We start from the raw sequence: 22931 nt of genomic DNA on the forward strand, positions 1-22931 counted from the left end.
CATACTGCCAGAGGCCCTGCCCTTTTAGATAGGCTTTCATTCTAACAGCCCAAATATGGTATTGCTCACCATTGAACACTGGCAGTGAAAGGGAGGTTGACTGAGTTGCCATGAACACATGTTATGGTTTGGGACAGAGTTGTTCTTTAAGGAGGCTGGAGGTTGATGATGATTCAAGGTCAATTTTTTGAGTTTATATGGAGGTCTGGTGAGACGGCTCTGATACCATTTTGTTGGTTTGGAGTGTGGAATTGTGCAAAGAAAGAAAAAACCAGAAGAGTGCTAACTGCATACATTCCATTAAGCAAACCAAATACATAATATAATACTTCACCAGCTCACTATTACAGCTACTATAGCAGTGAACTTTTTACATGATTAAAGCTAAACCACACAATTTGAACAAATGTAATACAATTAAGAGACATAAAGCCTCACATTCAGCTGCATTCACCTCAATACATCATAACACAAAAAGGTTATCCAGCTGCCCCTCAGCTACTGCTTCCAGCATAGCACAATGCACTCCTCTTTATTGGTGCCGAAAATTAACTTCAAACTTCAGTCCTTGAACATTGCATTTCCAGCAAGGCATCATGACTTCATCAATATGGATGATAATTTTTGTGTAATTTCGTATTTTCTTGTAAGCCAAAAGGTAATTCTTACTGGCCTCCAAACTCCAATGGCAATGGCGGCGCCGACCGCATACACGGTTCCTCCTTGAGCACCATGGTACATGACCAATCTAGTACCATAATAAGCAATAAAATACCATATAGCATAAATAATGTTGCTGCTTCCAATAGCCCATCCTTTAGCCCAGCTTTGCTTTACCTCCAGGCTCCAGGCCCCAAATTGACTATGCTTTCAAGGGCCGAAGAGAACTCGTTGATGGTTTTGGTTTCACCAACAAATGAATAAACAGTTCTTATAAAAGAGATTGCCTGTTCCGCAGTTGTTCCAGCCTCGTTGTACAATATCCCTCTAAACATTTCCCAAAAGTTAATGAAATAAGGAAACTACCAACAACAATCAATAAAGAAATCATTAATTTATCAAGTTTTTAAAAGCCACCATGGAAACAAACAAACCAGCTGGCACCAGATGTGTAAAACATTATCACTGAATTCTGCCACAACAGAATGAAACTTCAGTTAGCCTTTTATGTTCAAACATATGTAATTAGAAGAGAAGGAAAGCATGAACATTTTGCTAATGTCATGGCTGAACGACTTTAGGTTTATCAGTTAACGCAGTGCCAAAACTGTTCATCAACTTACCCATCACAAGCACCACTATAGGAGCAGTGAAGCCGTCACAAACGGCTCCGATGAACCTCAGAGCCATCAACAACATATCCACACCGTCTGCTTGCATGAAAATGGACAGTACAGACCTCTTCTTTCTCTTCCCCTCGCCACCTTTTCTTTCTCCTCCCATTTTCACACAAAAACCAAAACAAACAAAGAAACAAGACAGCTCTCTTCTCTTCTGCTATGGCTTACAAAATCTATACTATGTTAAGTGTTGGTTTTTAGAGCTAGAGAAACGTGAGAGAGAGCTGTAAAGAGAGAAAATCTGAACTGAAATTTTGCTCTGTTTTTCATTCAAAAAACAGGGGTAGCTTTTATACAAGAACTTGCTACTGCTCCACCTAAAGTTACAAATTTAAAATTTATACCAAACACTCCAACTAATGCACGTACAAACATATCAAAATACATCATTTTATCAACCTAATCCACCTAAACACATCACTGAAATATTTTCTAAAACAATGACCAAAAAACTGCAACTTCACGCACAACACCATTTCAAACCGTGGCGCCAAAAACTTGCAACTTCCACCGTGTGTTGACTTCATCATTTCCAGCAAGATATCATCATCTTCAACATTAAGAGTTAGATATTACACTTCTGCATGCATGTGGACATGGCGCAAACTCAGAGGTATATGTTATCCTTCATTTTTCTTTATTAAAGAATCTTCATCCATTCATTAATTAAGCACGATGCTCATGTTAAGTAAGGATAATGTATTGAATTAAACCTGTTGTTTATGCTCATCTTTCAAGGAAACTCTATTATTGCTTTCTGTTTTCCGTCTAATTCTCCTATTAATTTCTTCATTTGTAAGTTCATAAAGAAATTTTTTCAGAATAAAAAAAAAATATATATTGGGATGTTGTTCAAACAAAACACTTCATCCAAACTTCACTTTTAATTTGGATTTTCCAATCTGTATGTAATTGGGGTCTTTGGATCTTATTTACTTTTTATTGTAATACTACTTTAGTATCATTCAAGTTAAATTTTATCGGATAGTAACTTTTGTAGAAATTGGAACACTGGTCTCATTTCACAGGTACGTTATGGCCTATCAGTGCAAACTAAATTTCAATGGTTGAATGAGAAAACATTGAAATAAAACATAAGGATTTATGGCTGCCGGATGCTGGTTAGTGAGATGGAGAACCGCTACACTTGCGACGCTGCAGAACAGCTATTCGGTGTCCTTTGGAGGCTAACTAATGTGTAATAAGCTCCCGTGGGACCTTTGGCCAATAAGGACTGGTGGTTTCCTTTCTCGACCACTTGTCCCTTATCTAACACAGTGATGAGATCACAATTTTGTATGGTACTTAATCTATGTGCTACCACCACACTAGTTCTTCCAATCATCATGTGTTCAAGGGCCTCTTGCACTAGTTTCTCAGATTGACTGTCAAGAGCGCTGGTTGCCTCATCTAATAGCAATACTGTAGCATTTTTCAATATAGCTCGAGCTAGCGCAATACGTTGTTTTTGGCCTCCTGATAATTGTAACCCCCTTTCTCCACACCAGGTATCATATCCGTGATTCAATCCTGCTATGAAAGTATGAGCATTGGCTGCTTTAGCTGCCTCAATGATCTGTGATTCATCAATGTCGTTATGTACACCATATATAATGTTTTCTCTGATAGTACCAGAAAACAAAGTAGGCTCTTGACTAACAAGTGCAATATGCCTTCTCAATGACTTAAGGTTGTATGATCTAATATCTTGACCATCAATTTTGACCACACCTTTTAGAGGATCGTAAAATCGTTCGATTAAACTGATAATCGTTGATTTTCCAGATCCACTTTGTCCGACCAATGCGATTGATTTTCCAGCTTCAATGTTGATAGAAAAGCCTTTGAAAATTATCACATCAGGTCTAGTGGGATATGCAAAATGTACATCTTGAAGTTCTATATAACCTGTTATATTTTCAGGTTGATAGCTCTCAGAATCGTCTGGCTTAATTCTTGTATACCGATCTAATACAGAAAAGACTAACCTTACAGCATCTGAACCTCTAACAAGATCTGTTGTCATGCTACCAGCAGTAGCTATGAGATAGCCTGTGCTCACTAGGATCAAAAAGGTCAACAAAAAGCCCTGGGAAGTGATGAAGCCCTCTGTCAAAAGCTTGCCACCATACCAAAAATCCAAAGCCAAAGTGCAAGATGTTAAGCTTTGGGAGAAGGCAAGGCCGATTCCTGCATACCATGATTGTCTGACACTCTCTCTTCGTGGACCTTCCTGAGCTTTTTCTAGCATTTTCAGGATTCTGTCTTGGGAGGAGAAAGCTGTGATGGTTCTCAAGTTGGTAACAGCTTCCGCAGCAAGCTTGCTACTTTCTTCTTGTGCTTTTATGGCCTTGTTTGACATATTTTTTAGTAGAGCTTTCTTACTATAAAAGCATACTATCAAAAGCGGCTGGACTGCTATCATTACTAAAGCAAGCCTCCATGCAATGACTAATCCCAAAGCGAAAGCTATGGAAACAGCCGATACAATTTGTACAAGGAGAGACATACGATCACCCACTAAAGATCTCCCCTGCAGCCAATCAAATAAATTTATATTTTTCAGTGTTGATTCTTACTTGTCTTATAACATATTAGTTAAAAACTTTAGATTAATACGTACCACATTTGCATCTTTTGCTAGTCGGGAGCAAATAGCACCACTTGAGTTTTCATCTTGATCAAACCATCCAACTTCAAAAGTGAGCATCTTTGAAAGCATCCTCTCTCTGATCCTCTTGGTTAAGCACTCTCCCTTGTACGCGAATTTGTAATGTTGGCTTAAATTAACCAGTAAAGAGAACAATGCTAACCCAATCAAACACAAAGCATAGAACTTCGTCTTCTCTTTAATCTCATTGTGATCTTTCAAGAAAAAAACATTTACCATAGACCCTATGATAAAGGAATAAACAGGTTGCACAGCACCGTACAAGATTGCACTTAAACACCCTAAGCTTGCTTGCTTCCACTCAGGTAGATTCAAAGCTAACAATCTTCTAAACGATGGCGCAGGCAACTTTTTCTTGTAATCTTCTATATTACTATTTCTTCGATCATCATCTTCATCATCATCATCACCTCTTCTTGGGTTTACATCCAAGCTTAATCTGAAAGATGGGTCACTCATCGATGAAGAAGTGAGGTTTGTCAACATCGTCTCGTCTGGGGTTGCTGATTGTTCTTTTTCAGTTTGTTGAAGATGAACAAGTGAAGTATAATGACCATTTTCATCTTGGATAAGCTCGTCATGGGAACCTGTTTCCATGACATGGCCATTTTGGATGACAGCAATCACATCGGCGTAGCGGATGGTTGAGAGACGGTGAGCGATGATGATAGTGGTGCGTCCAACAGCGGCGTTGTCTAAGGCTTCCTGCACCACACGCTCAGATTCAGAGTCGAGGGCGCTTGTTGCCTCATCCAAGAGAAGAATTCTGGGTGCTTTGATTACTGCTCGTGCAATGGCAATTCTTTGTTTTTGCCCGCCTGACATTTGAACTCCTCTCTCCCCCACCTGTTCATATTGTCACATGTAAAATTTGATTAAATCATGGTTCTGATTTACTGGAATATGTTAACTCAATCTATAATTCACATCACAGAGCTTCAGCTAACCTCTCGTCAAATCAGAAAATTAAACATCCTTCTAATACCAAATATTACCTATACCTAATGAGTAATATTACACTTACAAATAAGTTTTATAAAGATATCCGTTCTAACATTTTTTTACTTTTTTTTAATTATTTTGCATGTAAAGATTCATCAAATTTTAGGCTGCCTTTGTATAAGGCCTTGGAAGATTACTCCAATTATTTATTTTTTAATCCAGCTATTACCTTGTCTGTTTCAGAATAAGTAATATGAGAGAGATCATATAAGAGGTTACGTTATTATCGATTAAGAGAGAGGTGTGTTAAGATTACCACTGTAATCCTATTTTTGTTCTAATTTGACCCTTAATAACCAACAAGCAGTCGACAACCTAACGGCGTACGAAAGGCATTTCCTACCTTTCGTGCACCATATAGCTATTTTCGGTTAGAGATCTATCGGAAATGGTCAGATCGACAGATCTGGTTTATGACATAACTACTATTAGTATTTGAAAATTAACGAAATCTTATATTACTTGACAATCAAATATAGTAATCAAGTAATACAAGATGACATAATTCCAATAATCCTACGTAAAACACCCCCATTTTTTTTATTTTTTTGTAAAGATAGAAGGTAGGGATAAGACAAACTAACCTGGGTATCATACTGCTGAGGTAACTGCGAGATAAAACGATGAACATTAGAAGCTTTCGCTGCTTGAACAATCTCTTCCATTGTGGCATCTTCCTTGCCAAAAAGTATGTTTTCTTTAATTGTGGTGGCAAATAGTGCAGGCTCTTGGCTCACAAGACCCATTTGTGACCTCAGCCACTTCAGTTGTAATTTATCAGTAGCAACTCCATCAAGAAGAATATCACCTCCAAGTGGGTCATAAAACCTCTGTAAAAGTGAAATTACTGTGGATTTTCCCGAGCCACTACCACCCACTAAGGCCACTGTCTTTCCAGCGGGAATTTTTAGGCACAAGTCTTTGAAGATTATGCTTTCTGGCCTTGATGGGTATGCAAATTCTACGTGTCTAAACTCAACTTCCCCTGAAACGGAACCCAGAATTTGACCTTCCATGTTGTACGAATCAATCTTAGGAATTCTTTTTATAACCTCCATTATACGCTCTCCAGCTGATAGTGCTTCTGATATGGACTTCAGGTTTGATAATCCAGTTGCTAACGCCCTGATCAAGAACAACTTATTTTTTCATATGTATATAGATGATAATTTTTGTAAAATTCCGTATTTTCTTTTAAGTGAGAAGGTAATACTTACTGGCCTCCAAGAGCAATGGCAGTGCCAACGGCATACACGTTTCCTCCTTGAGCACCATGGTACATGACCATTCTACTACCATAATAAGCTATGAAAGACCAAATAGCATAATTAATGTTGCTGCTTCCAATAGCCCATCCTTTAGCCAAGCCTTGCTTTACCCCCAAATTGACTAAACCTTCAAGGGCCGAAGAGAACTCGTTGATGGTTTTGGTTTCACCAACAAATGAATAAACAGTTCTTATAGAAGAGATTGCCTGTTCCGCAATTGTTCCAGCCTTGTTGTACTCTTCTGCCATTTTCCTTGCTAAATTCATCACAGCCCTTCCACAAATCATTCCAGGAATTACCAGAAGCAGAACAGTGGGAAATATAACAATGGTTAGCCTCCATAGTATCAAGAATCCTACCACATAGCTCCCGATAAATGTGGCAACATTCACCAAAAAGTTCGGAAACTGTCACAGAGTGTTTAGAGACTTAATAATAATAATAATAATAAAACAGTTTCTTTCTTTACTAGAACAAAGTATGAGATTGATGATGAAAACCTTTTCACTGATAACATCTTGAATCACAAGACTATCATTAGCGACGCTTGTGATAACCTCTGCTGTGCTGGTGACATGCAAATCAAAGTATTCCACATCCTGCCTTAACACTGCTTTCAAATATTTAGCTCTCATTCTTGTGGCTTGCCTTTCTCCTGTTCTTGTCCAGCAATATGCCTCTACCATTTCCCAAAACATAATGAAATAAGGAAACTACCAACAATAATCAATAAAGAAATCATTAATTTATCAAGTTTTTAAAACCCACCTAGGAAACAAACAAGCCATCTGGCACCAGATATGTACAACATAATCACTGCATTCTGCCACCACAGAATGAAACTCAAGTCAGGCTTTTACGTACGTTTAAACATATGTAATTTTAAAAGAAGGAAAGTATGAAACCTTGTTAATGTCATGGGTGAACGACTTTAGATTATCAGTTGACACAGAGCCAAAACTGTTCATCAATTTACCCATTACAAACACCAGTACAGGAGTAGTGAAGCCATCGCAAACGGCTCCGATGAATCCCAGAACCATCAACAACATATCCACACCGTCTGCTTGCATGAAAATCGATAGAACAGACCCCTTCTTTCTCTTCACCTCGCCGCCTTTTCTTTCTCCACACATTTTCACACAAAAACCAAAACAAACAAGACAAAACTCTTCTCTTCTTCTTCAGCTTACAAAATCAACACTATGTTAGATTTTATAATACACTTCCGCATGCACGTGGACAGGGCGCAGACTCAGAGGTCTAGGTGATACATATATTGTAGTACTTGAACATCTTCCAAGGAAATACTTTAATCACAAATGAATTTGATTGGTTACAGGTTTATAACTTCTCCATTTTTTCTCCATCAAAGATTGCGTATCTTCATCGATTTTTTAATTATGTACGATGGTCATGTTATTTAACGATAATGAGTTGAAGTAAACCTATTGTTTATGTTCATCTTTCAAGGAAACTCCATTATTGCTTGTTTCTTTCTGTCTAATCCTCCTTTAATTTCTTCATTTCTCATTAGTCATCCACTAACAAGTAATTAAATAACAATAAAGTAAGTAATTAACTTCATGTGCTTTTCCTTGATCAGTACGCTGTGTAAGATCATAGTAAAATTATATTAATATTTGTGTAGTTAAGGGATTATACAATGTTAATGCTAAGATTCCCACCAACCGACGAGATCTACGTAAATTGGTGAAATCTATGCAAAGGATTGTATAAAATCCATGATGCCATATTGAATCAATAAATAAATTGCAAGCATAAATGATAATAAATTTTTAAAATGGTTCGGATGTTTGATGCAAACCCTATGTCAACAGGCGTAGTCACACTATAACATATGGATTCAATTGAACCTACTCAAACTTTGAAAAAATGAAAAAAGATTCTATATATTATAGGATTTTATAATTTTGATCTTACTTAAATTCATATTAAATTCACTCAAGCTTAAAAAATAAAAATAAAAAAAGATTGTATTTTATGGCATTTATAATTTTGACTCTACTTAAATTCATATTGACCCCATAAAATTTTATTGTAATTTTATCAACTTAAATGTTTTGAGTCCGCTCACTATAAATCTTGGCTACATCCAATGTTTGCATATGTCCACTGTTTTTGTATTGCTTTCTAAGTTTGTTTTCCTTTTCACGTACAAGTGTGACTTACAAAAGTGTTAATGAAAATGATCTCTAATTTGAGTAAAAAGTAAGCTTATATATGTTATAATGACAAACTTATAAATAAAGTTAACTCTAAATAAAACGGCGTGTGACATAAATCCGTGCTCTGAAGGTTGACTGAACAACATACCGTCAATTCGATATGATTTTGGATTCTAGAAAGAAATACGAGAATAAACAAAGTTCTTCCTATATATATACCAATTAAACATATATTGACTAAAACTTTGGCATCGGAGCTCTTATAAAGTTGAAAAAGAGCAACCCACCAATACTATTATCTATAGTGGATCATGAATAAGATTAACAGTTAATAATATTATGTCCAATTAACATATCCTTTAACCCCACCATGTTGTGATATGGGCTTCAGGTTTTTCGATCTTAATATCTGATTTAAGTATTAAAGGGACTCTGCCAACAAAATCCATCGACTGATCGACACCCTTTGGCTGTAACAAATCTTTTTGAGTGATCATATAATTAGTAAGAATATCTAGGTTTGCTGGATTAGTAAGAAACATTGAAGAAATTGAGGAAAGCTTCCTCTCATAAGCTGATCAAAATGGAAATTTTGCGCAGGTCAATAGCAATCATTTGCAGTTTTTTTCTTTTTCAAATTTAACAAAGGACTATACAAATAATGAAGATAAATCCTTCTCCTTACATGTAAAATCGAAAGTGTAATCTTCTTAAATGAGCAGCTGCTCCAGAGGGGGCTAAAAAGGAGAATTCTAATTTCACTTGTTCATAAAATTTAATCGATTGTTAAGTGAGTGTTACTATTTGGTGTCCTTTGCAGGCTAACTAATGAGTAGTAAGCTCCCATGCGTCCTTTGGCCAACAAAGAATGGTGGTTCCCTTTCTCCACGATATGCCCTTTATCTAATACAACGATGAGATCACAAGTTTGTATGGTACTTAATCTATGTGCTACCACAACGCTAGTTCTTCCAATCATCATCTGCTCAAGTGCATCTTGTACCAGTTTCTCAGATTGACTGTCAAGCGCGCTAGTTGCTTCATCTAATAGCAATACTGTAGCATTTTTCAATATTGCTCGAGCTAATGCAATACGCTGCTTTTGACCTCCTGATAATTGTACTCCTCTTTCCCCACACCATGTGTCATATCCGTCATTCAATCCAGCTATGAAATCATGAGCATTGGCGGCCCTAGCTGCCTCAATTATCTCAAATTCATCTATGTTGTCAGCTGCACCATAGATAATGTTTTCTCTAATAGTACCAGCAAGTAATGTAGGCTCTTGACTAACAAGTGCAATGTGTCTTCTCAATGATTTAAGATCGTACGATCTAATATCTCGACCATCAATTTTTACTATACCTCTAAGAGGATCATAAAACCGTTCGATTAAACTGATAATCGTTGATTTTCCTGATCCACTTTGTCCGACTAATGCAATTGATTTTCCAGCTTCAATGTTGATAGAAAAGCCTTTGAAAATCATCACATCAGGTCTAGCAGGGTATGCAAAACATACATCTTGGAATTCTATATGGCCTGTCATTTTTTCAGGTTGGTAGCCTTCAGAATCTTCAGGGTTAATTCTTGTATGCCGATCTAATACAGCAAAGATTGATCTTATAGCATCTGAGCCTTTTGCAAGATCTGTGGTGGTACTACCAGCAGTAGCAATGAGAATTCCTGTGCTCACAAGGATTAAGGTGGTCTGCAAAAAGGCCCTGGAAGTGATGTAGCCCTCTCTCATGAGCTTGCCACCGTACCAGAAATACCAAGCCCAGGTGCAAGATGACAGGCTCTGGGAGAAGGCGAGGCCTATACCTGCATACCATGATTGTCGAACATTCTCTCTTCGTGGCCCTTCTTGGGCCTTTTCAAGCCTCTTCAGAATTCTATCTTGGGATGAGAAGGCCGTGATGGTTCTCAAGTTGGAGACAGCTTCCGCAGCCAGCTTGCTGCTCTCATCTTGTGCTTTTTTAGCCTTCTTTGACATATTTTTAAGTAGAACTTTCCTAGAATAAAAGCATACTATCATGAGTGGCTGGACTGCCATCATCACCAAAGCAAACCTCCATGCAATGACCAAACCCATAGTGAAAGCTATGGCTACAGCCGATACAGTTTGTACAATAAGAGACATACGATCACCCACCAAAGATCTCCCCTACAACAAGGTCCAAACTGTAAATCAAATTTTCCTAATTTTATAACATATTAATTAAAAGCTATAAATTAATACTTACCACATTTGCATCTTTAGCTAGTCGGGAGAAAGTAGCACCACTAGAGTTGTCTTCCTGATCAAACCATCCAACTTCAAAAGTGAGTATCTTTGAAAACACTCTCTCTCTGATCTTCTTGGTTAAGTGTTCCCCCATGTAAGAAAAATTGTAAGATTGGCTTAAATTAACCAACAAAGAGAACACTCCTAACCCAATCATACACAAAGCATAAATCTTCGTCTTCTCTTTCATCTTATCATGATCTTTCAAGAAGAAAACATCAACCGTAGACGCTCTGATAAAGGCAAAAACAGGTTGCACAGCACCGGAAAAGATTGCGCTTAAACACCCAAAGCTTGCTTGCTTCCACTCAGGTAGATTCAAAGCTAACAATCTCGTAAAAGATGGAGAAGGCAACTTGACCTTGTAATCATCTACGTTTTTCTTTCTTTGATCATCATCATCAAGTCTTCTAGACTTTACTTCAAAACTTGATCTGAAAGATGAGTCATTCATGGTTGAGGAAGTGAGATTTGTCAACATCATCTCGTCTGGGGTTGTTTTTTGTTCTTTTTCAGTTTGTTGAAGACGAACAAGTGAAGTATATAGACCATTTTCGTCTTGCATAAGCTCATCATGGGAACCTGTTTCCATGACATGGCCATTTTCTATGACGGCAATCACGTCGGCGTAGCGGATGGTGGAGAGACGATGAGCAATGATGATAGTAGTGCGTCCAATAGCGGCGTTGTCAAGGGCTTCTTGAACAACTCGCTCAGATTTCGAGTCGAGTGCGCTTGTTGCCTCGTCTAAGAGAAGGATTCTGGGTGCTTTGATTATCGCTCGTGCAATGGCGATTCTTTGTTTTTGCCCACCTGACAATTGAACTCCTCTCTCTCCCACCTGTTCATATTATTATTTTCGTACATCAACTTTTCATTAAATCATGGTTGTGATTCAAATTTAATAAGAAAAAAAATATATCAAATAAAAAAATTACATCTAGCGGTTATACATTTGAAGAATATTGATACACTATTTGCCCTGAGACTACAAGATATTGGACAAGCAAAAACCAACCTGAGTATCATACTGCTGAGGCAACTGGCAGATGAAATTATGAGCATTGGAAGCTTTGGCTGATTCAATAATCTCTTCCATTGCGGCATCTTCTTTGCCAAAAAGTATGTTCTCTTTAATTGTTGTTGCAAATAGTACAGGCTCTTGGCTCACCAAACCCATTAGTGACCTTAGCCACTTTAGTTGTAATCTATCAGTAGAAACTCCATCAAGAAGAATATCACCTCCAAGTGGGTCATAAAACCTTTGTAATAGTGAAATTACTGTGGATTTCCCTGAGCCACTACCTCCCACTAAGGCCATTGTCTTTCCTGCTGGCATTTTTATGCTAAAATCTTTTAATATTATGCTTTCAGGCCTTGATGGGTATGCAAATTCCACATGCCTAAACTCAACTTCTCCTAAAACATTCTCCAGGATTTGGCCTTCCATATTATCTGAATCAATCTTGGGTACTCTTTTCATCACCTCCATCATACGCTCTGCTGTTGCCATTGCTTCTGCTATGGACTTCAAGTTAGATAAACCATTTCCCAACACCCTGATCAAGAAAAACTTATTATATATCAATTTTAAATAAATACGTTAAGTATTAATTATGCAAGTTGTATTGAATCTCGATCATATAAAATGTTTTGATCCAATAACTCATAAATTGTATCATGTTTTTAGGTTAAAAATGTGGTGTCCCTAAACCTTCCCCATAAATATATGTGAAGAATTTTGTTATGTATACGGATGATAATTTTTTGTGTAATTTCGTATTTTCTTCCAAGTCAAAAGATAATACTTACTGGCCACCAGTGGTGATGGTGGTAGCGACGACAAACACGGTTCCTCCTTGAGCACCATGGTACATAACCATTCTAGTACCATAATATGCTACGAAAGACCAAATAGCATAAACGATGCTGTTGCTTCCAACAGCCCATCCTGTAGCCAAGCCTTGTTTTACCCCCAATTTGACTAAGCCTTCCAGGGCCGAAGAGAATTCGTTGATGGTTTTGGTTTCACCAACAAATGAATAAACAGTTCTTATAGAAGAGATTGCCTGTTCCGCAATTGTTCCAGCCTTGTTGTACTCATCTGCCATCTTCCTTGCTAAATTCATCACAGCCCTTCCACAAATCATTCCAGGAATTACCAGAAGCAGAACGGAGGGAAATATAACAATGGTTAGCCTCCATAGCAACAAGAATCCTATCACATAGCCTCCAATAAATGTAGCAGCATTGACCAAAAAGTTTGGGAGCTGTCACATTAATACTCAGAGAGTTAAAATCTTAATTGGTCAATTATTCAAAAAAGTAATCTCATATCAGAAAGCAAAACCTTTTCACTGATAACATCTTGAATGACAAAACTATCATTAGAGACGCTTGTGATGACTTCTGCCGTGCTGGTGACACGCAAATCAAAGTATTCAACATCTTGCCTTAACACTGCTTTCAAATATTTAGCTCTCATTCTTGTGGCTTGCCTTTCACCTGTTCTTGTCCAACAATATCCCTCTACCATTTCCCAAAAGTTAATTAATGTATGGACATTACCATCAATCTATGAAAGAAAAACAATGTATTGAAATATTAAAGAAATAAATGATAAATTTTTTGGAACCCACCTAGGAAACCAGCAAGCAATCTTCCACAAGCTATGTACAACATAAGCACTGAATTCTGCCACCACAGTATGAAACTCCAGTTAGCCTTCTATGTTTGCAGGTCCAAGAGAAATAATAAACAAACATATATATGTAACTAGAAGAGAAGGAAAGCATGAAACCTTCTTAATCTCATGGGTGAACGACTCTATGTTATGCGTTGGTGCAGTGCCAAAACTGTTCATCACTTTACCCGTCACAAACAGCACTAAAGGTGGAGAGAATCCTTCGCCAACGGCTCCGATGAATCCCAAACCCATCAACAACATATCCACACCGTCTGATTGCATGAAAATGGACAGTACAGACCCCTTCTTTCTCTTCACCTTACTGCTTTTTTTTTCTCCCTCCATTTTCAAACAAAAACCAAAACAAACAAACAACACAACTCTTCTCTTCTGCTATGGCTTACAAAATAGACAGTATGTTAGATATTACACCTCTGCATGCATGTGGACAGGGCGCAGACTCAGAGGTCTATGTGATATTATAGTAATCGAATCGTCTTCCAAGGAAAAGTGTAATCTCATCAAATGAACATGATTGGTTACACGTTTATTACTCCATTTTTTTTCATTAAAGATTGCGAATCTTAACCGGTTCAATAATTATACACGATGCTCACGTTAGTTGAGGAAAACGAGTTTAATTAAACCTATTGTTTATTGGTTTATATGATTTAGAAGCCCTTAAATCGAGTTTGGTTAACACATTAAAAGTGAGGGACAAATTTATTTAAATATCAAGGAAGAGAAACTCCATTATTGCTTGCTGCTTTCGGTCTAATCCTCCCTTAAGTACATAATCAACTTCATGTGCTGTTCCTCGATCAGTATGTTATGTAAGTGCTAGTAATTAATACCATTTTTTTTTTTTTTAATGACGGGAGATGTTTGAATCGAGTTTATGCACACCTCAATTAATCTTTGGGACACGAAAATTACAGGTTGGATAAAAGTTTTAATGGCCACCTCTGTTAGAGGTTGTAAAGAATCAAATTCGGTAGATTATATTAGATCCTCTTATTGCTCTTTTATAATCGTGGGGATTCAAACAACTTAGGAGATCATGTTAGATCCTCTTACTTAAGATACCATATCAAATTTTCTTATTACTTCTTTATCATCAAGGGGACTCAAGTCAATACAATTGTTAATTTGGTAATTAAAAGATTATGCCACTTAAACATTAACTAGGCTTTGGAATGGTAATTACTCTTATAAAGTTATGCCACTTATATCAAAGAGTGGATCATGATTAAGATTAATAGTGAGTTCATTGATTAATTGTCTCCAATTGATGTACCCTTTAAACCCACTATTTGGTGATTATTTTGCTTATGTTGTTACGAAATTTCACATAACTTAAGTGATTTGATTGATCTTGATAGAATTGGAATCGATAGACACGTGATTAATTAAAATCAGCAAGATATGAATAAGAACAATGATGCCCACAAAAAACAAAAATTAAAGTTGTTCGACAAGTTAACTCTCAAGTCTACGTCCACTGTTATCTTATTAATGTTTTAAGTACAAAAATAAGTCTAATCTCTCTTAATTTTTTCCTCCTCTACAATGATTTGACGAGGGTTTATATAACACTCATTTACACGATACAATTGAGGTAAAATTCAAATTTATAGAATTAAGAAGTTGTATGATCTTCAGGTACTTTAGTTGGAATCCAAATCAATATAAATATCTTTCTTCCAAAGCAAGCCAATCTAAATATCTTATTTCTTAATGGGGAATTATCCTCTCCAGATTTCTCGCACAGCAGCTTATATTAATCTAACATGACCCTTTACATGTTTCTAGTGTGATTCATGCATTGTCACAAGATATTAAAAAATAAAATTTTAAATTTATAAAACATATAAGTTCAATAGATTGATTTTACTTTCCTACCAATTAATGCCCTCAATTGAAGTAAATTATCATGTTAATGGACTTATTGTTGCAATTTTTATCTTATGGGAGCACAAAGACAAAGTTTATTGAGTGGGAAAAGCTTTATGTTGGTAAAGATAAAGGTGGCTGGAGTAAAGTTTTCTCTTTCACAAAGCACGTAGTTGATGAAGACAAAAACAAGTATTGTTGTGAGTGGAGTGCACATTTCATTATCTGGAATGGAGTGGCCACATTCTAATACTACAAGAGTCTCCAAATTTTGAAAACTCTGCAAGGTTGAGAGTCTTCCTTCCAGAGAGAAAAGTGTAACCAGTTTGCACAGCTTCAAATGTCTCAACTTATAGAATGCCTTTGCATGTTTTCCATCACAACAAAACCCTTCGCATGAGAAGATTTCCTTAAAAAAATGAATCAGAGACGACAACTTGAAGGAAACAAGATGGAAATTAGCATCTTTCTCAAAAAAAAATTTCAACTTAAGGACTTTTATGTTTCAAAGTACTCCAGAAATTTGCCATACTATTGTTAAAAATTGTGATATTTTGCTGGAAAAGTTTGCTGCTCGAAGTGTGTATTTTGGCGCCAAGTTTGAATGTGCTAGGCTGTTTTTCAAATGATGTAGCTGTTTATTTTTGAAATATTAATGTGATGTTTTTAGGTAATGACAGTCGGCAATTAAGGCTTCTTTTGATATAGTGTATCAACATTAGTTAGAGTTGTATGGTTAGTATTGTATTTGCTTAAAATATTCACTGCAGAATTGTTGAAACGATGAAATGTTTGTGTATAAAACACCCATGTTCTATGAATGAAAAACATAGCAGATTTGTATTTCAAATTTTCCCTCTCTATAACTCTTTCTCATGTGCACTTAAGCCTTCATTCTCTTAGCATAATCCAACTCTAAAACCTACAGTTGGTATCAGAGCCATCCTTGATCCTTCAGGACCTAAGCACCATACGTAAACTTTTTCATGGCATCAAACCCAACTCCACTTTCTCCACCTATCTTCAATGGTGATCAGTTCCATGTTTGGGCTATCAAGATGAAGACTTATTTGAAAGGCCATGGATTTGGCAATATGTGGAGGAGGAAAGGCAAGTTTCTCAACTTGGACCAAACCCGACACTAAACTAGATAAGAATTCATGAAGAAGAGTTAGCAAATGCTCCAAGAGCTTTGTCATGCATATATTCAGCTGTCACTGGCCAAGTTTTCTCTAGGATCATGGCGTGTGAAACTCCTAAAGAAACTTAGGAAAAGCTCAAGGAAGAGCTTGGAAGAAGTAGTCAGACCTGTAACATGCAAGTCCTCAATTGAGGAGGAATTTGAGATGCTTAAAATGCAAAAAGCTGGTTTATCAAGGAGTATGTGGATAGGCTCATGAACGTGGTGAATAAGATTAAGTTGCTTGGTAAAGAGCTGGCTAATAAGAGGATAGTGGAGAAAGTTCTAATCAGTTTGCCTGAAAAATTAGAGGCAAAGATTTTGTCCCTAGAAGACTCTAAAGATCTATCCTAGATCAATTGCTGAACTGTCCATGCACTTCAATCTCAGGAGCAGAGAAGGTTGTTGAGGCAAGAAGATTAAACTGAGGGAGCTATGGTTGCAAGTCAGAAAGGAAGGGTATACCAAAGGAAGATAAGAAGTATGCTGGTGAGAAAAAGGGAAAGAGAAGTTTAACTTTCAAAGAGGAAAACGTGGTGGAATGGGTCATTTCCTCCATGCCGACATTGCAAAAAGATGAACCATTCCGAAAGTAGGTGTTGTTCAGACCTAGCATATGAAAGATGGATGCATGAAGAATCAAGCATATCATGCTATAAACAGTATGTCATAGTTAAAAAAAAATTCAATCAAATTGAATAAGTAAGGTAGAACATGTTACCTTAAGTCCTTAGCAACCTTGGAGACTCTTAATTTCAAGAGAAATTAAGTAAAAGAGTATCCACACCAAGGGAAGAAGAGATTTGACCAAGAGGGAGATTTAGGGTTCTTAGAGATTTTTCTCTACACAAAAATTGATATATATTTTCTTTATATAGGAATCCTTGTAAACAATTCAATAATTGTTTTGGACTTCCTTAAACAATTCCATAATTTATGAAGAGTTGTAAAATTCTTTAAATGATAACATTGGATTAACATTTAATCACAATTAACAATTAACTCTTAAATTGTTTACATAACAATTTAACCCTTAAATTGTTTACAATTACACAACCCCTTGTAAAATCCAATTAATATAAAGAAATGTTTCATATAAATAACTTATTACCCTTGGTAGGTGCTAGCCAACCTTGGATAATCAACTCTTTTTGGTATTTCTCCATTCTCCTTAGTTTTTATGTGTGACCTCTAGGTCACTGTGGCCTAGCCGTGGGCCCAATATCACAATCTATTTCGATATGTTTTGTCATACTCTTTATGAACAAAACTCCCACTGATTATGGTAGGCATCTAGCAATGCTCCATAACCCTAAGTCACAATGAAGATATACTCCAACGAACCTTTTACAATCATACACGTTGTATAATCAAACCTTCCGTTGTCTAATCCCAATTAAGAATGGATTCATGGTATGTCAAAATCCTTATCTTAATTTTATACAATACATACGGAACGTGTCACCATGAAACAACCTTTCATGTAACATTTTATACCCCGGCCGGAGATTTCCTTTTCCAATGTATCTTGACATTTGTCTAGGAACTTGATATCAATCTATACCAAGTCAACGGATCCCATCTTGACTATCACTTGTCTCACACATAAACAACACGGCCAATTCGGTATTAACACCTTGCATGATTAGCCTCATGTTTATAGACCATATGAACCATATGCGTTTATGCAGAATCCAACCGTGATATCTCAGGTCTAAGGATAATAATACCCTAGTACGTCTTATGATAAATCATTGACTACATTTAATATCCATGTGATTCATCATAAATGGCCATATTCGATAAACAATCACTAACCGGTATCCATGCTAATGCCCTAGTGATATAACTTTTATAATCACCCACACCAATACCATCACATCATATTTACGGAGGCATTAGCATGCCTACTATATAATATTATTGCCCAATTAATATACCTTGTAGGGAATACTTTGATGATTTTGATCTCTAAAGATTTGTATCATCTGGACATTTCACATGTAATACATATATATAAATGAAGCAATAAACCACATGTGAAATAAGAACACTCTTTTATTGATAAGATAAAATGTATATACAAAAAATATATACATCATATATATACAAAACATATGCCTCGGAACCGATGACACGATTGGTTCCTAGGGCTACACTAACAGCATACAATGTAGGTCATACAAGCAATTCGGTCACATAGAAAAAGTGTGGAAAAACAAGGGCACCAGCATGAGTAGCAGGCTCAAGTGGTGGAGAATCAACAACCCAGTCAGGAAGTTAAGCAACTCTTCATGGCCTTATGTTTGAAGCAAAAAACCTGTAGTGAGTGTGTGGTTGATTGATAGTGGTTGTACAAACCACATGACTCCAAACTTGACAACTTGTGAGTCTTGATCATTTTAATCTAGAGTTAAATTGGAAATTAAGAATTTTAGAGGTCAAGGGAAGAGGTGAGGTTGTTGTCCCAACTCCATCACAACAATATATCTCAAATGTCTTTATGTGCCTGAAATTAATCAAAGTCTACTAAGTGTGGGTCAAATGTTAGAGAAAATAATTACTCCTTGCACTTTCAAAATAGGTCATGCATTTTAGTGGATAGTTGCAACAATGAATTGATGAGAGGGGAGGCTAGGGAAAAGTTTCCAATAGAGGGGAGGAAATCAGTTCTCTGCTGGTCACCAAGCTTGATGAGACAAAATATGACACAAAAGGCTTGGCCATTTTCATTATATTGCGTCAAGGAGATAAAAAGAAAAGGCATTGTCCAAAATATGTCTGAAATTAGGAGAAATGAGAGGTTGCCAAGTCTATAATTAGGCAAACTCAATATATAGGCAACCATTCCCAGCAAATCAAGCTTGGAGGGATGCTGAAAAACTTCAACTATACACACGAATGTGTGTGGCCTATGCAAGTCTCTTCCTTGAATGGAAGTAGGTATTTCTCCGTTTATAAATGATTTTTAGGATGTGTTGGGTGTATTTTCTAAAGTAAAAGAGTGAGGTGGCAACAATGTTTAAGAAGTTCAAGCAAATGGTGGAGAACCAAACTGGTTTAAGCTTGAAGACAATCATAAGTGATAATGGTGCAAAGTACACCTCAAATCAGTTTGAAGAATATGTGTGGGAGCTGGAATAAAGCACCAACTGAGCAATCCATAACACCACAACAAAATGTGTGAGTGAGAGAAAAAAAGGACTAATGGAGATGGCTAAGTGTATGCTGTATGAGAAAAATCTTCCAAAGTTTTTGGGCAGAAGCTATAAACACAGTAATTTATCTACTGAACAAGTTGCCAACTAGAATCCTTGACAAAAGACTCCAATTGAGGCTTGGTATGAAGTAAACCAAGCATTAACAACCTCAAGGTGTTTGGCAAACATACTATACACATATTCCATCGACAAAATAGGCAAATTGGATAAGGGGCTGAAACTAGAATTCTGGGTGGGTACAACAGCATGTCAAAGCATATATGAATATGTGAAGGTAGATGAAGCCTCGCATGAATTGGGAAAGAAATGAAGTTGAGAACAAAGGAATGCTAGAGCAAGGAGGAGATCTCTCGGACAACAGGAAGTTTAGATGGCAGCTTGATTCTGAAGTAGAAGCTCTATTAGAGGTACAAGACCTTTGGAGAGATTTAGAGAGATGTATTTGGCTTTGATGGAGCCAACTTGCTACTTAAGTTGCAAAGTAAAGTATGGAGGGCAATAAGGAAGAAGAGTTAGGCATGATTGAGAAAAAAATGCCACCTGGGAATTAGTGGACAGACGCGTGGGGGAAAAAGTCATCCAAGTGAAGTGGGTTTAGAAGAAACTAAATTCGATGGTTTAGTAACAGGTATAAGCAAGGCTTATGGTAAAGGGATTGCCTATCAATAGGAGTGGATTTTTCGAATACTTTTGCACCTATTGCAAGGCATGACACAATAAGACTTCTCCTAGCACTTGTAACCCAATTCAAGTGGAAAACTTCCAGCTTGTTGTCAAGTCGGCTTTCCTAAATGGGTGGCTTGATAAAGAGATTTGTTGAGCAACCTGAAGGGTATGAAGTTGAAGGGAAAGAAGACAAGGTGTACCTCTTGAGGAAGGCCTATATGGCCTGAAACAGGCTCTGGGGCCTAATATAGCAAGATCAATGAGTAATTGATCATTTGGGGTTTGCAAGGAGTTCAAATGAGCATACTTTATATGTTAGAGAGATAGGAGATGAGATGACAATGTATCTCTATAGTTGATGACCCTTTGGTGACGGGGTGTGATTCCTCTCACTGAATGAATTTAAAGCTAAGATGCATAATGAATTTGAGATGACTGACTTCGGAGAAATGTCTTTCTTCTTGGGAATGAAAGTGTATCAATCTCCTAATGGTATTTCCTCCCAAAGGAAATATGTACATGAATTACTCAAGAAATTTGGGTGGAAAATTGAAAGTCAGTTAGCACACCTTGTTGCAAAATTAGAAGTATGTAGAGAAGATGGAGATGCTAAAGGGGATGAAACCAAAATAAGAGTATGGTTGGGTGCTTGTGTACTTAATAGCAAAAAGGCCTAACATTATGTATACAGCTAGCTTGCTCCCTAGATTCATGAATGGACCAAGTGAGCTACATTTGGAAGCAGTAAAAAGAGTTATCAGAGTATATTAGAGGTGTTGTAGACATGGGAATTTGGTTTAGGAAAGCTGATAAACTCAACTTATATGGCTACTATGATGTGATTGGGGTGGTTTTGGATGATATGAAGAGCACTTCAGACTATGTTTTCTACTTGAATTCAGGGGCCATAAGTTGGATATCCAAAAAGAAAGAGGTTGTAGCACAATCAACCACAGAACAGAAGTAGAATATATTTTTGTTGTTGCCTCAACAACTTATTTGGTTGACGAAAATTTAAAAGATTTAAAGCTAGAACAGAGAGAAGCAAATTTGTTGTATTGTGACAATCAATCAGCAATGCTATGGCCAAAAATCCAATTCTTCGTGGCCGCACTAAAAATATCAAAATTAAGTTTCATACGTAAGGGAAACTGAGCAAAGTAATAAAACAAAGTTGGTTTATTGCAAGGGAGAAGAACAAGTGGTTAATATAATGACTAAAGCCAGAGCAAATCCAAGTTTCAAGATTAAATCAAACTTGGGTTTCTAGCAAGAATATCAAGGAGTGTTAAAACTTGTGATATTTTGCTAGAAAAGTTTGCTGCTCAAACTGTGTATTTTGGCGCCAAGTTTGAATGTGCTAGGTTGTTTTTCAAATGATGTAGCTATTTATTTTTGAAATATTAATGTGATGTTTTTAGGTAATGACAGTCGGTGATTAAGGCTTCTTTCGATATAATGTATCAGCATTAGTTAGAGTTGTATGGTTAGTATTGTATTTGCTTAAAATATTCACTGCAGAGTTGTTGAAACAGTGAAATGTTTGTGTATAAAACACCCCTGTTCTATGAATAAAAAATTGAGCAGATTTGTATTTCAAATTTTCCCTCTCTGTAACTCTCTCTCTCGTGCACTTAAGCCTTCACTCTCTTAGCATAATCCAGCTATAAAACCTATAGCTATATCTCATTTATAGTATCATTGCTCCCCAATTGTAATTCTTTCAAACAGGGAAATGCAACTTGGAAAATCAACCAAACAACTAAATAATTAAAAACGAAGAGATAGGCTACAAGTGAAAGGAAAAACGGAAAAGAGTGGTTCAAGTTCATATCCAATCACATTATGCAAGTATGCACAATACAATTGTTATTGAACATACCAAATCATGAGAACTCCACTGGAGTATATTGTCTATCCTATACATTTTCTCTAATTATATCTTTCTTAATCATTTTGGGATTGATACTTTGTTGTAGAAGTTCAAGAACAATGAAACATGAAATTTTGCAGATGTATCAATATTGATACTAGTTGAACAGTATACAATGTACAATTATATTATAGTATAACAGAGTAATTTGGAGCTCATACCTTGTCAACCAAGTAGAATGGTTCTTGAAGTGGGATCTCCTGTTCGAACTCTCCATGAATTTCTTCGAGGCTCAAAATTTTCTGTTCCCAAGTTCTCTAGTTTTTGGAATATCCCCAGTATATGGAGATGGAACTTTTTTTGTAAGTTCATTACAAAACTGTACCGCTTTAGAGATTTATTTTGCAGAAGGAATCCGATAATTGATATTTTCAAATTATCGGGAGCTAATAAAATTTTGAAACCTCAGGGGGATAATTGATAGTTGTCCTAGAATATCAAGTCATTCATATTGGGCCCAGGCCCACACCTTATTTTGATTGGGCCTCGGAGGCACGCACTTATATAAAGCCGGAGCTTAAAATTCCTTAAACAGTTCCTTATCCATTTCGAGAAAACATAAAAAAAAAAAAAAAATTTGAAAGTTTCTCTGAGA

The 22931-nt window shown here is 36.6% G+C and overlaps 2 protein-coding genes across 2 annotated transcripts; both read right to left on the bottom strand.

Annotated features, from left to right (window-relative positions):
- Positions 1-2481: 2481 nt before the first annotated feature.
- Positions 2482-7417, bottom strand: LOC116112786 (ABC transporter B family member 15-like). Its single transcript, XM_031398916.1, has 7 exons — positions 7187-7417; positions 7050-7104; positions 6782-6960; positions 6231-6688; positions 5598-6138; positions 3964-4857; positions 2482-3873 (listed from the first exon to the last, which is right to left on the bottom strand). Exons 1-7 carry the CDS (start codon positions 7415-7417, stop codon positions 2482-2484), a joined length of 3750 nt encoding a protein of 1249 aa, XP_031254776.1.
- A 1828-nt stretch (positions 7418-9245) lies between these two features.
- On the bottom strand, positions 9246-13791 carry LOC116112787 (ABC transporter B family member 15-like; the record flags this gene model as incomplete). Its single annotated transcript, XM_031398917.1, has 7 exons — positions 9246-10637; positions 10717-11598; positions 11776-12316; positions 12570-13027; positions 13108-13286; positions 13397-13451; positions 13558-13791. Coding segments are annotated over 7 exons (3741 nt in total), but the record flags the coding sequence as incomplete, so codon positions are not given.
- Between the last annotated feature and the right edge of the window lie 9140 nt (positions 13792-22931).

Source organism: Pistacia vera, unplaced genomic scaffold (assembly GCF_008641045.1).
Source record: "Pistacia vera cultivar Batoury unplaced genomic scaffold, PisVer_v2 Contig67, whole genome shotgun sequence".
In the NCBI taxonomy this organism is placed as follows: domain Eukaryota; kingdom Viridiplantae; phylum Streptophyta; class Magnoliopsida; order Sapindales; family Anacardiaceae; genus Pistacia; species Pistacia vera.